This window comes from Dasypus novemcinctus, chromosome 2, assembly GCF_030445035.2.
Source record: "Dasypus novemcinctus isolate mDasNov1 chromosome 2, mDasNov1.1.hap2, whole genome shotgun sequence".
Taxonomy (NCBI): domain Eukaryota; kingdom Metazoa; phylum Chordata; class Mammalia; order Cingulata; family Dasypodidae; genus Dasypus; species Dasypus novemcinctus.
In genome coordinates, this window is record NC_080674.1 from 37,857,675 (window position 1) to 37,875,517 (window position 17,843).

Consider the following 17,843-nt stretch of genomic DNA (forward strand, 5'->3'; position numbering starts at 1 on the left):
AGAATTTAATGGAATGGTAGGAAGATGTGCACAGGCTGGGGCTGGGGAAGCTGGGCTGACAATGCCAGCTGGAGCTGGGCAAGGCTCTGACTCACAAACCTGACTGAAAATGGTGAAGGCCAGTCTGATGCCAGATCTGCCAATATTTACAACATTGGCTCAGCCTCTAGGGAACACATCTTCCGGATAATTTCACAGGGTGAAATGTTGGGAGTCATGGCAAAAATCCAAGGGTGGTTTTTGTTTTTGTTTTGGTGGTGAGTAGAAGGAGTATGTGAGCTAGAAAAATTTATTTAAAAACGAACAACAAACTAGCAAGCTACGGTTCAATAATGAGCCTATTAAGAGGCCAATTAGGGAAATTTTTGATTATTTAGAGTTTTCTTTATGGATTATCCTGACCTGTTTCCCTTTTTCTCTTTCTCTTTCACTGGTTATTAATAGGATCCTTAGGAAACTTAAGAGAGGAGGGTAAAGTTGTGAAATGACAGTCAAAAGTTCCTTTCACTCCCTTTAGAGGAGACAATCACCACTAAAGGACTGTCTCATTGTCCCCTATAAAAGGGACAGAAGCACAGGACAACCACACAGGTACCACACACATAGGTACAAGACACATACCCATAGAAAGTTCACACCAGAAAATGCACAAAGAGAGAAATGCACACCGGTGCATGCATGCAGAAGAACACACTGGCACACCAGATTACACCTGTGGAGAAGCATTTACACCCAGACACACACAGAAGTTAACACATTAGTACATAAGAGAAGAAGGTACTCATAGAAGTATCTATGCACAGGGACTCAACTGAAGCATTCTTACAGAGAAGTAAACCCAGAGAAGTAAATCCACACACAGGCAGGTGCACAGAATAGACAGACATAGAAAGAGACAAAGATACACACAGAAATGTCCATACACAGGCAGACCACGCACGCTCTAGTTCAGCTGTGGACTGCATTCCTCCATTTGCACAGGTAATACAGAACTGGCTGTACCTGTTTCCCACCATGTCACAGACATCTCTTTACAGTTTTTAAAAGATTTTTCACATACATTATTTCATCCGAGGGGGAGGAAACATCACGAGCCTGGCTTTTCAAATGTGGAAACCCAGAGAGATCAGGGAATTGGCTCAAGCCAGTGACTGACAGAGCCAACAGGCAGCCAAGTCGTAGCATTTGGAGAGCTGCTTCACCACACAACTGGAAAGGGGGCAGAAGGCAGAGAGTAACTACGAGATTTTGTTCGCGCCCAAAACATGGCAAAGAATTTAATGGCAGCAAATGACACAAACATTTTGATTTCTCTCAACTGCCTTGTGAGACGACTGTGCTGACACTCCACCTTCTTGGGGGACACCCTGGGCCTTTAAAGAGGGCTGGGCAGTCTCTTACTTACCATTCAGAAGACGGGTGTTGAGAAAAAGAAGCAGAATGAAGATAATTGTGGATGCCACATTTTCCTGCATATTGGCTCCCTTCTCTTTCAACAGGAAAGGTATCAGTGGTTCCCTGAAAGAGAAGTCCCCGGGCAATTATTGTGAAATGATGGTCGGGTCAGGAACATGCACCACTTTATTCTGGGTGTTTACAACTGATTCTTGCTCCTTACTTAATGGGAATGACAAAACAGGAGGACAGGAATGTAGGAAAATGTAGCATGGTCAGATGGCCTGGCTCGGAAGCATCGATTCCACACATGCTGGGATAAATTGCACCACCAGAGGTCATCAGACGACAGTGTTCAAGGAAGACGCAGCGCAGTAAGTGCTTTGCACACATCGCCAAGAAAATTGTTCTCTTTCCACCCCCCGTCTACTAACAATGCATTACCCATCTTGTGGGACATAGATTGTATCCATGTGTCTTGTGAGAGAACTGTTCTAAGAGGGCTCTGGCTTTGATCCACCAGCCAAAAAGAATCCAAGCTGAAAAATCAGTACCCTCAGTGTGTCTCCAGCCTGGCCCCATTGATGCCGCCAAGTTAGAAGTGCTTTCTCCAAAGGTCCAGGCTGTGAAGCCTCTGGAAGTCTTCTGGGCAGTGACTTAAACCACACAATGAACTCCTGTGAACCTCCATGTGGTTTCTTTTTCCTCTCTGAAAAGCCCATAAGCAAGCGATGATAAACCCCAGTAATAACTCAGATCCCTTGGGCTCAGAGTATTAAGGGAATTTGGAAACTGGAGGGTTTGAGAGTTTTGAGCAATTTATTATTAATATATATATATATATTTTACCATTGGAACAACTTTCAAAGCCTCTAAATGCCTTTCCAAGGCGGAAAAAAAAAAGGATTTTTAAAGGCATTTGGAAAAGGTTTATTAGTCTTGTTGGACTTCAAACAACTTGCAGAAAACTATAGATTTGAAGAACTAAGTGAAAATTCTCAGAAACACATGGTTTAAATTTCTCTATAAATTTCATGTTTTTCTTTTTCTTTTCTTTTATTTTTTTAAATCAAGGAAATAAAATCCAGGGGAAAGCTGTCCATCTTGGAACATTTGAGAAGAGTGGGTGTTGCTTGATGAGCCCCTGAAATACCAGCCTTGGCCCATTCCTGCTGATCAGAGGGTGACTCTCCATCTGCCAGCTGGACACCAGCTAATGGACGACCTCTTGAAAGACTTTTTCTACCTGCAACTCTTCCCTCTGAGACATACTTTCAGATACAACTCTAAGTGACAGTTGAGGTTTGGGGCATGTAGGCACCGTCAAGCAACTCTCTTATATTGAGGCCCCTGGCCCAATAACAGATCCTGAGTGAAATGTGAGGTAGCCCCAAATGTGTTCTTTGGCGCCCTTCCACTTGCACTTTCAGGATTCTTTCCACATGTCCTCCCAAGCTGCACATTAACCATCTGCTCCATCAAGTTCCTTAGGTCAGCTAATTTAGGCCAAGTTGTTAAAGGTTCATATGGGTTAAAATAATGCCTACCACATCTGGAGAACCTCTAATGGGCCAGGCACTGAGCTGACTAGCTTAATGATTTAATTTCATTTAGTTTTCACAAGAGTCCCCTGGGGAGATGAGGAAACTGAAGAAGTACAGAGCATTTTAGTAAGTCGTCAATCACCTCCCAATGGGTGAGAGAAATGTGGCCCTTAGAGAACCTGACAAATCCTCCCGACTCAAGGAAAGTCTGAGGTGCCTGGTACAATTATACCCTCTTCTATGGAGAAGACAGTGGAGACAAATCAACTGACCCAAGGTGGACAATAAGCCAAGACTTGGCAGCCAGGGAGTCCCCAGCAGGAGGAGGAAAACCAGGGCTGTAGAGGGGTCATCTCAGCTTCTGGCCCTCCTTAGTCCAGGGGATCTCAAACACTGTTGATCTTACCAATAGAGCTTTATTTGGTTCATATAGTCCCTGAAGAAAATGGATTCTTCTTTGTGCTGGTCATCTCAGACTGGCTCAGGGATAGAAGGATTTCTGTAATAACCTTTTATTGAAACATCCCTGCTTTTTTGGGCATTGCATCAAAATGTTTAAGGTTAACATGCTATAAAACAGCTCTTTTGATTGAGGTTAGATGTTATCCATACAGCTCTGCCAAATCAGGGCTCCATGTGTTTTGCAAAAAAAAAAAAAAAAAAAGAAAGAAAAGAAAGAAAAATAAAGCTGGGATGGGGAGCAGAACAGGAGCAGGCAGAAGTAGATATTGTTATCTGTTTATACTCCCTGGTGCACTGGTCTAGGCTCAAAGAAACTCTCCTAAATAAGGTATTCCTATAAAAATGCTTTCAGGGAGAATTTTATGGACTAAAAGCAAACAACTTTCCTATGGGATTTCCTAAGACGTATCCTGCAATCTGCTTATTAGCCACATGCATTTTCTAATGCCTTAAAACACTTGGACCAGGAATTAGACATCCTCAGTGGTATCAGTGTTGTGCTTCAATAATGATTTCCCAACTCATCATGCAACTTACTCCTCAGCAGGGAAAACATAGTGGAGTAAATAAACCTTCAGAAAGAAAGATAATCAAACTGTTCGCTCAAAAGGGAGCTATGTCAAATGATACCTTGAGCATGCATTGTGGCGCTTCCCAGGTAGGCACCCCTCTGGCTTGCCCACTGGCCGTTTTTCATAGTTGGCAGGCACTAGGCTGAGGACAAATTTGGTTATTGTCTCTCTGTCACTCCCCACTGCAAGCAGTATCTTGATGGAGGATCAGGCGTGGCTCTCCTTATTCACCCCGTCCTGGAGCTGGAATACCCCAAAAGGCCCACTGCCTGCTTTAATGATGGTCAGAGTGGCAAATGGCTCCAAATATTTGGAGTCCAATTAGGAAAAAGTCAGCTCTTCACACCCAGTTATTTTAGGCTTCTCTCTACACTGTCTCCCTGAGTGTGACTGTGGTTTATGAAGCCTTGGAACTGGAGACAGGTTTGTAGCAAGTCAGCAGTCCCTCTATCTTGACTGTGACTCCCTTCTTTGGCTTCCTTTATTCTGGATCTTCAAAGATTCTCCCATCTTTATGCATCTCCCCATTACCTTATTCAAATATTCCTTCCCATTATGCTATGTCCCACTGTGGTATGATCATCATGAAAATCCCTTCATCCTCATTTTGCTCTGCATCAACTCTGATACTGCTTAGATCCTCTCTTTCCAAAAGCCTCCTATCATCAGCCTCTTCCATTTAGCCAAGTGTCTTCCACCGAAGCCAACAGTTGACAAAGAAGTCCAGCAATTTATGCCCTGGCAGCTTGTGCTTTTGAGAAACAGAGCCATTTTCCTCAGATGGAAACTCAGAGAACAGTTCCAGAATCGGGGCTGGTCCTACTATCTGCATTAGGGAGGACATGCCAAAAGAGACTTAAAAATAACAGATGTGAGTTTCCAGCTCACTACTCTCCACTATCAATCCCTGCTCTCCCCAGTCCCTCATCCTTTGCCATACCCACTGTTGGACTCCATTGCACAGGCTGACCCACCCAGCCCCTGAACCCATACTGAATGCCAAAAATCTCAGTGCTACCATTTTGTGGGACTTGCTCTCAAGACCTGGTGTCAGGGGAGCCTTGAAGTTGAGTTCATTCCCCACCACGTCCTGCTTCATTGGCCACCATCACCTCAATGCTTTACTCAGATTTTTGCCTTGGTTTCCCTGGTTTTAGAAATGCACCCAACCTGCTAGGCAGTGGACTCTCAAACCCTACCTAACTCTTGCAAGGCCAATTCCCTGACAGATAAGCGGGGTCCAATCCAATATTTGGATTCCATTAAAGACTGCCACACGTATGTACAAATTATAAGTATATTGCTCAACAGATGATCACAAAATCAACTAAACCATGTCACTACCCAGGTCAAGAAACCAAACACTAATAGCACCCAGACATCCCCCTCATGCCTCCTCCCAATCTTTACCCACCCCTACTTATAGGAGCCACTCTACTGACTTCTTTTTTTTTTAAGATTTATTTATTTCTTAATTGTTCTCCCCTCCCCCCACCCCAGTTGTCTGTTCTCTGTGTCTATTTGCTGCGCCTTCTTCTTTGTCCGCTTCTGTTGTTGTCAGTCGCACAGGAATCTGTGTTTCTTTTTGTTGCGTCATCTTGCTGTATCAGCTCTCCATGTGTGCGATGCCATTCCTGGGCAGGCTGCACTTTCTTTTGTGCTGGGCGGCTCTCCTGATGGGACACACTTCTTGAGTGTGGGGCTCCCCCAGGTGGGGCCACCCCTGCGTGGCACGGCACTCCTTGCATGCATCAGCACTGTGCATGGGCCAGCTCCACACAGGTCAAGGAGGCCCGGGGTTTGAACCGTGGACCTCCCATGTAGTAGACGGACGCCCTAACCACTGCGCCAAATCTGCTTCCCTATCTCCTGACTTCTAACAGTACAGATTAGTTTTGTCCACTTTTGAACTTTAAATTAATGGAATCATACAATATGCATTTCTTGAGTGTGGTATATGACTTCTTTATTCCATATTGTTGTATGATTCATTCTCTTTGTTACATATAAGTTTGACATAATTCTTCCTCATTCATCTTCATTCTTCTTACATTATATTAAATATTTTCATTTATTTATTCATTCTATTGCTAATGGACATTTGAGTTGTTTCTAACTTTGAACAACTTTAGATTTTGCTGAGACTGGAAGGTAATGATCAGGACTCAGATTGCAGGGAAACGTACATTTCATATCCACTTTGAGCTGCTCTTAAACCTCAGTTCTCTCCCAGTGGCTAGTAGTTTGCCTAGTATACCTCCTGACTATTAGCCCAAACTAAATTTCAAATGCCTTTCTTTCTCCAGAAAAAAAAAAATACAAAAATTGTCTTTCCTTATAAACAAATTTTAGGTGCATTCATCCATTGTTGTAAGTGTTAGGCATGGCATGCAATACTTTCTTTGGACTCAGTTAGGTTGAGGTCTTGGGCCTCCTTATCTTTCCTGCTCCATCTGGGTTGGATGGCCTGAGGCTAAATTAAAATTCTCAGAGCAAGAAGCTTGCTTGTACCCTTTGGTTTCCAGGAGCTTGGCTTTTCTTTCCAATAGAGAATGCCAGCACTGAGTTTGGAAAACAGAGGACATAATCTGCCCAGGGTTGGGAAAGTAGAAGGAGGGATAAGCTATTTTGAACTATGCTCAAAATTAAGATCATTATACAAAGTTGGCCCAAAATGAATGGTCTAAATGACTTTTTGTAGAATGAATGATGTCTTCAGGGTGAAAAAAACATAACAAGACTCTAAGATAAGGACTGAAAGATTTAAGGGATGAATGGTTCCATGCTAGTGTTGTCAAACCCTTGCCTTGGAACCAACATGGTTTTCTGTCTTTGGTGGGAGAATCCAAAGGGGCTTTAGGGAGACTATGGCAGCTACCCTTTAATGCAGACATTGTAAATCAGGGATGTAATGCCCAACAAACCCTTGCCCCAGGGTGGGGAGATGGAGGTTCGTTCTAGCTCTTATTTGCTAATTTGCTAATCCTGCTCTGTGATAATTAACAAACATGTGCCCATAGCAATGAAACCTTTCATCTGCCTATAGCCCAGGCAACATATTGACATGTTTGTTTGTGAGCTTTCACTGGAAGAACTTTGCCCATGTGTTTGCCCACTATTTTATTTTTATCACCACAATGATTTAGTTTCCGTTTTGTTCCTATTCTCTAGTTTGAGATACCCTTTGCTGGGAAACATCTGGAATTTTCCACAAGGGAGTTACCTCCATATAAAATGTCCATCATATCAGAACTCAGCAGATTAGACAGGACATCATAGCTGTGTGAAAGTTATTTATAAACAGTAAGGAGAATGCTGTAAAGTGTTGACCTTTGATTCCAGACACCCTCCTTTCCTTGCTCCCTCCCTCCCCTCCTAGAAACCCCAGGCCCAGTGCTCTGTGAATATGGATCAGTGAGGAGGGAGTGGGCTTTGCATAGAGACCGCTGCCTCCTTGCAGAGAGAAACGGTCAACCAAGACAGCATTTGTCCAAATTGGAGCTGACTCAGTATTGGTACTGCATTTGGGGGCTTAGATATAAAGATCTCTTGGCTCTTAACCTAATCAGGATAAATTGCCACACCATGATATATAAGCCTTTGCACTGGAGTCTCTTTAATAAAAGAGAATGCTGAATGCTTCCCTGCAGCCGCAGGCATTGAGCCCAAACCAAGTTACAACACTGTGGCTCACGCACCACATCATCCCAACCTCATCTTTTATGGAGAAAGGCTTGTTTTCGCTCAGCCTTCTTGGCTTGAAGGCAAGAGAAGGAACTGGATGAGTTTCAAGTCTCCCGGGCCAGGGCACACTTCAGACAGATGGTGGAAAATACACATTGGCCTGATTTTCAGAGGAACTCGACCCTCATGAGATCATCCATTAATTAATAACAATAAAAAAAGCACACATAAATTGTACATCATGTTTTACAAAGCCGTTCCACAGACGTAGTGGTTTTCAATCCTTGAGTCATATCAGACCAGGTAGGAAAAGTCTTTAAAGTACTGATTCCCCCACCCTGGTCTTAGGGATTTTAATTAATTGATTCAGAGTTGGGCTCACCTAAACAAGGATGTTTCTCAAAAGCTCTCCATATGATTCTAATGTGTAGCCGGGGTTGAGAATCACTGACTGACATGATCCCACATGACACATAGAATGTCCCTGCTAAGGGGTGCCACTTGTCAGGAGAGGAAACTGAGGTTCAGAGATGTAATGGGCTATGTCTGCCATCACACTCTGCAGGTAGGGCCCAGAGACAGGAATCCAGGTCTTTGGATTCTGAGTCCTACCTTAAAGTAACAACAATATTAACAAAATGAAAAAAAAAAACCCACACATTTATTTACATGAAGCTCTGGTTTATAAAGCACTTATACAGCATTATCACATTTTATCCTTAAAATAATCCTGTACAATGGGCAGGGAAGTTATTATTATCAGCGTTCTTGTTACTATTATGATATCATCACTCCCATTTTAAAGATGAGAAAACCAAGACTCAAAGAGGTAAGTTGTTTAAACCAATAACCATATCTTAAAAGCCCCCGGTGAGCTCAGAACCGGGTGGTGATAAAAACAGCAAACCCTTCTTGTAGGATGCCAGGTGCTATCTGAAGTGCATTAAAGTTTACAACTCACATCACCCTCACAAGAAGCCTGGGATGTGTCCAACACCACACAGCTAGTGAGTGGTAGGTGTGTGGAGGGAGAAGAAGCCTGCGGTCGGGCTTGGGTCTGAGCTGGTAATCACCATGCTTTCTGCTTCAGGTGGCTTCAGGGGCCCTTGTGTGCAGGAGCTCTAGACACACAAAATCCAACTTGGCAATGGCTGGAGTGGACAGACCAGAGGGTCTCGGGACTGTGGGTTCTGAGCCCTCTAAGGGTGCCATCTTCCTGACAAAAGGTCATTTGACACCCTCTGCCTACTTAGCTATGATGCTGGATGCTGGAGACCTCGGTGGTCTCCTCTCTATCACTTTGCCTTTCAATAGCAGTAGGTATTCCTGGGGGCATTATTTGGAGAATCTGTTCTATGAGACAGTGAGCTCCTCCCTAGAAACAATGGGTCAAAATCTTTGGAGGGTGGGTGTAGGAAGGTACATTTTCAACAAGCGCTTAAGGTGATTCTTCCATAAGCTGAAGTTCGAGTACCTCAGTTTAGGCTGAAAGGAGTGGGGAGGGAAGATGTCGGGCCAGACAGTAGAACTGGCTCTTTTTCTATCCTCTGGGCCTAGACATGGCATTTTTCTGAGAGGAAAGACCTGAGCTGGGCATTTCTCCTGAGGCAGGCTGGCGGCATTGGGGCCAGCTCACACCTGCTGGAGGGAGGCAGTTGTGACATTTTCAGGAAGATGGCTGGCCACTTCACCTCAGGCTAGCTTGAAGTCAGCCATAGTGAGAGTATTTAAGTCAAACTCCACCTCTCCATTTCCCAGGACCCTCTAATTCCACCCTTCTGTGCTCAGTGCTCCCACATGTAAACATAGAGACATGGATGTAGTTGAACTTTCAGGCCACCTTAATGTAAAAGAATGGAAAAATGATGTCCCCACATGTTCAGAAGAAAAGCCATCTAAATGCATCTGTATGCCCTGTACATGTCAGCTGGAGCTCACTCTCACTCTCTAGCTTCAGGACTGTGAGCACAAGTAGCCATTTTTGACTGGGAGGCACTTTGTGAGTCCAGGGCCTGTTCCTTCCTCCTTTCTTCTTAGGGAGATGGTTCCCTGTCTTCCTCTCCTGTATCCTTCTCCTGTGCTGACCTAACCTCCCTTCTCAGGCCCTACCCACGGCTGCTCCAGCTTGCTTAGCAAACTGGTCTTTTAAATATGGCACACAGAAAGAAAGAAACTGAAAACAAAAGAAACATTAAAAAAAAAGCTAACAGGGAGAACCCCAGCCACTTTGCCTCCCATAATAGTACCCAGACCTGTCTAGCCACCTCCGCCCACAGGTCCCACAGCGGAGCCACCTGAGCCCTGCCCGGAGGCTCTGGGTTAAATGTCCACCAAGGACTGGAAATCCAGAGAAGCCTTGCATTTGGCCCTGCTGTTGCCTGGTACTTTATCCTGCTTTGACGACTGCCAAGCCTCTAGTTCTTAGGTGACCAGGTCTACCAGGCCCCAGATCTAAGCCCAATGACCAGCTCAGTGGCACACGCCTAGGTGGTCCTGTAACCCCCTCTTCTGTCGGCCCCAATATCCCTGCTGCATAGTCGGAATGTCTTTCTCTGTTCCTTGTAGTTGCACATTTAGTTTTCATAATGAGGTAAAAATAGTGCCCAGCCTATAACCAGGTCTATATAAATGTTTGCTAAATTCCCTTGATCCCCCATTGCTGACAGTGGTTCTTGCATGCTCCATGCCCAGGAACTCCTGCTCTTCTAGGGAGGGATGACTGGTTTTCAGGTCCTGACCTCTGACCTGGAGCAAGTGAGCAGGCAAGGGAATACTCTCCTATCCCTTCCACATTCTTTATCACACCACCTTCCACATTGTTTTTTTTTTAAAATAAGTTAACTTTTTTTTTTTTTAAGATTATTTATTTATTTAATTTCCCCCCCTCCCCCGGTTGTCTGTTCTTGGTGTCTATTTGCTGCGTCTTGTTTCTTTGTCCGCTTCTGTTGTCGTCAGCGGCACGGGAATTGTGGGCGGCGCCATTCCTGGGCAGGCTGCACTTTCTTTTCACGCTGGGCGGCTCTCCTTATGGGGCACACTCCTTGCGCGTGGGGCTCCCCTACACGGGGGACACCCCTGCGTGGCACGGCACTCCTTGCGCACATCAGCACTGCACATGGGCCAGCTCCACACAGGTCAAGGAGGCCCGGGGTTTGACCCGCGGACCTCCCATGTGGTAGACGGACGCCCTAACCACTGGGCCAAGTCCGTTTCCCCACATTGTTATTAATAATATCACCCAGGTTTAGTCTCTGCTCACCACCAAAGGTTTCACACTTTCTCATTTGCTCATATCTACGGGTGCATCTGTATTCATGGCTGGCTCTCTTCCCTGTTGAGCAAAAAATGCTTAGCCTTGTCTTATGCACCTTGATATACTAATAACAGCACAAATCAGCTCAATTCTTTCCATCCTGCACACCAGAACAATGTGTAAAACTGCCACCAGATGACCCCTAGATATTAGAAAAATTTCCTTAGCCTTTTAAAGAGTGGATGGTGGCTGTGTCCCCAGCTGTCCTGCAGGAAATTCTTTTAGCCTGGGGAGAAGCGGAAGCCATGTGAGAGAGGAAGAGAAGCAGGTGCAACCAGATCAGCTTGAGTTACTCTAGGGGAGGAAGGTGGCCTGGGTTGGTATAAGTAATTGTTTTTTTGTGTGTGTGTTTTGTTTTTGAGGTCTCACAGGGATAGCTAAATATACTTGGGCATTCACTTATTCATTCATTTATTTATTAATTCATTCAATAATCAATCCCTCTCCTCCTTCAGGTCATTGATCAAAACCGCCTTACCAGCAAGCCTTTCATTTCCACCTTCAACAAATTGCCCTCCACCCCCAGCATGGCTCCACACTCCTCAACCCCCTTCCCTGCTTCACTCGTCTCCACAGCATTTACCACCTTCTAATCTAAGGTATTTCCCCCCCTTATTTATTTGGTGACGATGTGTCTTCCTCCACTAAAATATAAGCTCCCTGAGGGAGGAGACTGCTCAGGACAGTGCCTAGGACATTAGGCATCATATCCCAAAGACCCCAGAATGTGGTTTTGTTAGGTTCTGAAAAACATACTTATTCGCATGCCTTACTGAAACTCATGTGTACAATTCGGGTGCATTTCCTTACTCCTCTAAACCCACAGCATATCAGCGACGAGCCAACCCAGGCTGCTGGGAGTCTCCTGTCTCTCTTCCCTTCACCACTCTGGGCAGCAGAGTACAGTGCTTAAGAAGAGGGATTTTGGAGCCAGATTATCTGGACCAAAATCCTGGCAACTGACTTCACTGTGTGCCCTTCAGTTTCCTCATCTGTAAAGTGGGAATAATGCCAGGTCCATTTTCACAGAGTTGTAATGAAGTTATGTTTGTCAAGCGTTAATATTTGTCACGAGCTTAAAACAATGCCCAGATCTATAAGGACTGTAGAAACGCTTGCTAAAATTCCTCTGTTCCCACTGCTCACTGCTTCTCTCTACTGAATCCTTCCCAACCTAAGAGTTTTTCAGAGCAGAAGGAGGGTACAGTAACTTCCTCTCCATGGGAAACGTTGTAACTAGAATTTCCATGGTGGCAGTGCGGGTGTAAACTGACCAGATTCTTATTCCCAACTGTTTTCTCCTTTGCAGCTATAGGATTACACATCCCCATCCACTGTGCCCTTTAAGGGAGGGTAAAAAGCCCAATAAATATTTTAAGTTCCCCCAAACAATCTCCTAATGAAAACCTGGCATCTAGTGGTATAAATATATGGAAATAGTCCTAACTAGGGTAGAATAGAGAAATTGCTTATATGTGATGTAGCTAAATTTTCAACAGCTGCTAGATGAAGTTGCCTATGTTGTTGAGCATGTGTCTGTCTCTAGGGGCATTAATGAGTGATTTACACAGTTCTTGATGTTCCACAGCCTGTTTTCAAGAATTCCCCCACTTCTCAAATTTCCATTACTGTTCTGTCTTAGGTTTATTTAAAGTATCCGGTGGGTTGACTAGCCATTATTTGCGATTCAGCTTCTGGCAAGTGCATGAGAGGCAATTTTACAGAAAAACTCCTTTTTCAGAACCTCTGAGAATAATTGGGTTATTTTATTAAAGAGGAGTTTAATAAGTACGGTTTTCTCTGAGAGCCCAAACTGGGTGATGTTTTTACTCTGGTCCCACAAATTCTGTTGTCTTTGTTACATAAAGCCAGAGGAACTGGATGTTCAAAGAGTAGGGTAAAGAGGAGGGAGCCAGGGAACTCTAGGATTAAACCCCCATCTCCTTGCTTATTGCCCTGAAATCTGAGTATCTCCGCCATATCCTGGCACCACTCCAATGCTAAAGTCCCTCTCTGTTCTCTTTACTTTACTCCATCTCGTACAAGCACATCCTGTCTCTACTGATTTAGTCACCTTTTCTCACTCACATATAATATGTTCTTTCAAACAACATCTGGGCTACTTATCTAGCAAGGTAATTGCTTCTATCTAACCACCTCATATCCACTCTTTCTTTTTTTTCCATTACTCAGCTTCCCTCAGAAACCCTCTTTAAGCAGAAAAGCCACCTGCCTAATCAGAGATGTAGTGACCAGGGTCCTCAGTTAGGCTGAGTTTGGAGATAGAGAAATAAATATTCCCAATGGAGGTTCATTGAGTGAGCATGGGAAAGAGTTAGAGAAATCAAGATTCAGTCCTTTTTACTGCATTAAAATGTCTGGAATATCCATATGTCCATCCATCCACCATCCTTCAACAAATGTCAACTGAGTGTCTATGATGTGCCAGGCATGGGCTGAACCCTGACAATACACTTGTTGTCCTTAAACAACACTCCTAGTACTTACAGTCTGGTGGGGGAGAGAGAAACTAGTCAAACACTTCAACCTAAGGCACTGAAATACAAAGAAGGAACTCTGCAGGGGCTATGGGATCCAAGAGTGGGCTGATTTGACCTGGTCAAGGAGGTTACAGGAGCTTCCTGGGGGAGGATGCCTCAGGAATGAGGAATAGAAAGCCCGGAGGATGCCTCAGGAATGAGAAATAGAAAGCCCCTCTTCTTTCTCTATTCACAACCTTGAGTTTAACTATTATAGGTAGGGGAGACACTGCCGGTTGCTTCTCCGATAGTCATTTCTCCCTTTCTTTTTGCTCACAGAGCTGCAGTTTTATCAGCTCTCAGGTGTCCAGTCCTAGGGGATGAGGAGGTATCTGTCTAGGTTAAACATGGTTTCATTTCATTCCCCTTTTGTCTGTGATTGGTTTAGGAGTGGTTATTCCACCCAGTTCTGGTCCCATAAGCAAGTCTTCTGGAAGCTGCTGGAAAATATTTTTCCTTCCTGTTAAAAAGAGAGATTGGGAAGCGAAGCATCTTCCAGAAGGAAAGGGTCTGTGTCTTTGGTGATATTGAGAGCTGTCAGATCAAACCTGGAATTGGCTTTCTTAGGTCTTCTTCAGTGAATGGTACATGCCTGCTATTTAAGGCATGTTTAGACAGGTTTGTAGCTAAAACATCCTCACTGGGGTTTGGGGCCATGGAGAAGGCAGGAGGGTTTGGTGTTTCACCTCTTCAAACCCAGGGGGGGTGGCGGTGGGGGGAAGTCCCAGGAAAAAGTCACCCAGTGCAGCCTACCTAGTCTGGGGGAAAAATGATTTTTACTGAAGTTTGGCATGGACAGCACTGGGTACCAATATGGGAGGTGCCCAGTGGGCAAATTGATGATATGGGCATGTTTTCAGCTGTGATGACTCTAGTACCTTAGAGCTAAAAAGAGATGGGCTTTGAGAAGTGTTGGGATGTTGCTGTAAAGGCTGGGAACAAAATAGTATGTGGAAGTAGGGAGTTGGGCACATTTAAAGTAATCATTCCATTTTTGTCTCTAAATATTGCTTCATCTGTTTAATTATCTTTTAGATTTTTTTTCTTTTTCGTTTGTTGGACAGTGGCTGATTCAGTAGCAGAGGGCTTTAGAAGTGAAAGCCAAATACTTATTCTGCTTATCTTCTTATTTATGTGCATGCTAAGGCCAAGGAAAATAAGGAATCCAGTCTTCAATTTAGCCAAGTATGTAAATGGTGCCCTTACAAGGAGAGCCACTTCCAAAATTGAAAATAAGTTATAAATATTTGGCAACAAACTATTGAAAGTCCTGTAAGCTGACCAGTCTAATCCAGCTTTCTTTTTTTTCTTTTCTAGAAAAGAAAAGCCACTGGAATGTCCATGGGTCTCCCGCTCCAGACTGAGGGAGTATCCGACAGCCAGGGAAGCAGCATCTGCTCAGTGTCTGCTGCCAGGAAAACAGGTTCAGCAGGCCTGGCGTGTATACTGCCATGAGCATGATTTCCTCTGCCATTGTCAGGATATTGGTATTTGCCTAGGAGGCGGGTGCTGGGAAAAGTCATGCCAGTGTCCAGAGATCACTCCATGCTACTCTTTTGCCCTCTTGCTCACATGAGCCGTTTTGTAAAGAAGAGCGCATGAAGTTCTCAGGGCCTTGGTCATTGGGCTGGGGCTGGATGTGAACTGAGGTTGTAGCATGACCTAGGGGACGGCACACTTAAGGATACGGGGAGGTACAAAGTGACAACTGTTTCTCAGAATTGCCATGTGCCTCAGACACTCTGGGTGCATGGTTAATTCTAGATAGAGAAGGTGCTCTTTGTCCTCTGAATGTCTTTTCATTTGGAAACTCCCAAGTCAAGGTGAATCCTTCCACACTGCCTTATAAATGCCTGGATGCTTAGTGCTCCCAGAGCTGTGATTTCATGTTGACTGGGGACCCAGTGACTGCAAGTGTGAGTGATGCTTTGAGCCCACTCACCTCAGGATTTGGACACAATGTCTCTTGGCTTCACAGGGAGCCCACAGAACCCATCCATACAGTGGAAGAAAAGGCCCCCACCCAAAAGGCCCTGATTGCTCTTTCACTTTCTGTTGTCCATCTAAAGAGTGTTGTGGTGTGGTAGATGCACATTTGCTCAGGGCCCCTTGGGAAAACTTGCAAAATTTGTCTTTGTCTCCATTTCACTTTCCCTTTGGACTTCTGTTCCTTCTCTTACTCTTCTCTATAATTCTGCTAGTAGCTGTGGTTCTCAGGCTGCTCCTCTATTCCAGAATCACTCAAAACTAACCTTAGGCCTGGAGCAGTGCTGTCCCATAGAGCTTTCTGTGATAATGGCCATGTTTTCTTTCTGCTCTGTCCAATACAGTAGCCACATGGGGCTACTAAGCATTGGCAATGTGCCTAGTATGACTGAGAAACAGGATTTAGAATATTATTTAATTTTAATTAACTGAAATTTAAATAGCCACATGTGACTAGTAGCTAGTGTATTGGACAGTACAGGTTGAGAGCTCAGTAACCTGACCATTTCAATCTTTCTGTTGCAATCAAAACTAGCCTATCCTGTGCCCCAATTCCAAGTCTTTCTTAGAGAAGTACCAATAAGCCAATCTGATAAACAAATCTTTTTTTAAAAGATTTATTTATTTATTTATTTCTCTTCCCTCCCCCCCCACATCTGTTCTCTGTGTCTATTGGCTGCGTGTTCTTCTTTGTCCGCTTCTATTGTTATCAGTGGCACAGGAATCTGTGTTTCTTTTTGTTGCGTCATCTTGCTGTGTCAGCTCTCCATGTGTGCGGCACCATTCCTGGGCAGGCTGCACTTTCTTGTGCGTTGGGTGGCTCTCCTTATGGGGCGCGCTCCTTGCGCGTGGCCCTCCCCTACGTGGGGGACACCCCTGCATGGCATGGCACTCCTTGCACGCATCAGCACTGCACATGGGCCAGCTCCATACAGGTCAAGGAGGCCCAGGGTTTGAACCATGGACCTCCCATGTGGTAGACGGATGCCTTATCCACTGGGCCAAGTCCTCTTCTCTGATAAACAAATTCTTATCCATAAATTAAGGTCTTATCTCTTTTAGGTAAGTGTATAGGTTTTGGGCAATACCATACTTCAATCCAAGCAGAGGCTCAAATGATAGGAATGTGAGGGACTCTGTCAGGCAAGCACAGGAGATGATAAGATAATGGGCAAAGAGTGTTGGGCACATTTCAAAGCATGAACTCTGATGGGCACAGCCTCCCCAGTTCCTGGGGCTGCTTTTAAGTTCCTTCAAGCCTCTTGCCATCTGGGAAAAGTTAAGGTCAGAGATGTGCAAATGGGAGCCTGGGAAAGGGCTGGAGGTTGGAGGGTTGGAATGGGCAGACCCTGAAGGATGCCAGAGCTGTTTGCAAAAGTACCTGGCATGCCAAGCAACATGGCATTTTGTTCCACCCTGGGAAGGAGGTGCCAGGGAGTGATTGTTAGGGACTGACAATCCTTGGGACAGGATTGTAAAGTGAACAGTTAGGTCAGAGACCATGAAAACAGATTAAAGACCACAAAATGAACTGTGGCACTTTTGGCTGAGTCTTGGGGAGCAATCCCAGTTCTACTCTTGATTCTTCCATCTAGGGAGATTTTTGTGTCTTAATTCTTTAATGGACTTGGAATGCAATTTCCTGGATGTTTGTTTCATCTTGAAACTGAGCTGCATTTCTGTTTCTCTTGGACGAGCATGCTGCTGCTCTCAAGCTCTTGCCTGTGTTTTTGCAGATATCTATTGGCCTCAGAAGCATCCTTGCAAAGCAAACACCAAGTTAGGTGAAGGGTGGCAGATAATGGGCAGTGGAAGTAGGGGAAGGAGATCAAGCAAGGGAATAAGAGGAACTTGAGCCTTACTTGGAGATGAGTGGGAAGAGCACATGGCAGTCTAAATGCTTTGAGATTTACTTTCAGGGCCTCGGTTCACCAATGGGATCGAAGGCCTCCATACCTCTAGGAACCACAGGTAATTCTGCTACCACCACCTCATTTGCTGTTCACTATTTGGGGAAAGGATTGAGGAATTTCTAGTCAAGCCACTGCCCAGAATGGACACCTATTTGCTCATAGCAAATATCAAATTTTTATGAAATAGGTTAGAGAATAAGTCTCAAGTCTCTTGCACAATAATGCAATCCATAAACAAATATATATATAAATAAAAACAGTTAGCAAATGCCCCTGGAGCTTTGCAACACAATTCAGACAACACTGTGCTTTTCTGCTCTCTGCAACTGCATGAAGTGAAGGACTACTCAGAGTCTCCAACATGACCCTGTTCTCCCCTCCTGGCTTTGCCTTCAAGCAAATCACATGTGGCATCCAGCATTAAGGGGCAAGAA

General features: G+C 44.6%; 1 protein-coding gene across 5 annotated transcripts in view; it reads right to left on the reverse strand.

The window, feature by feature from the left end:
* Positions 1–17,843, reverse strand: part of PRLR (prolactin receptor) — a 184,149-nt gene that overhangs the window by 24,480 nt on the left and 141,826 nt on the right. For all 5 annotated transcript variants that reach the window (XM_004453338.4, XM_058307698.2, XM_023587351.3 and 2 more), the window contains one exon: positions 1,406–1,518. In XM_004453338.4, the coding sequence (XP_004453395.1) occupies positions 1,406–1,475 (70 nt within the window). In that variant the 5' untranslated portion in view covers positions 1,476–1,518. The remainder of the gene's footprint in view (positions 1–1,405; positions 1,519–17,843) is intronic.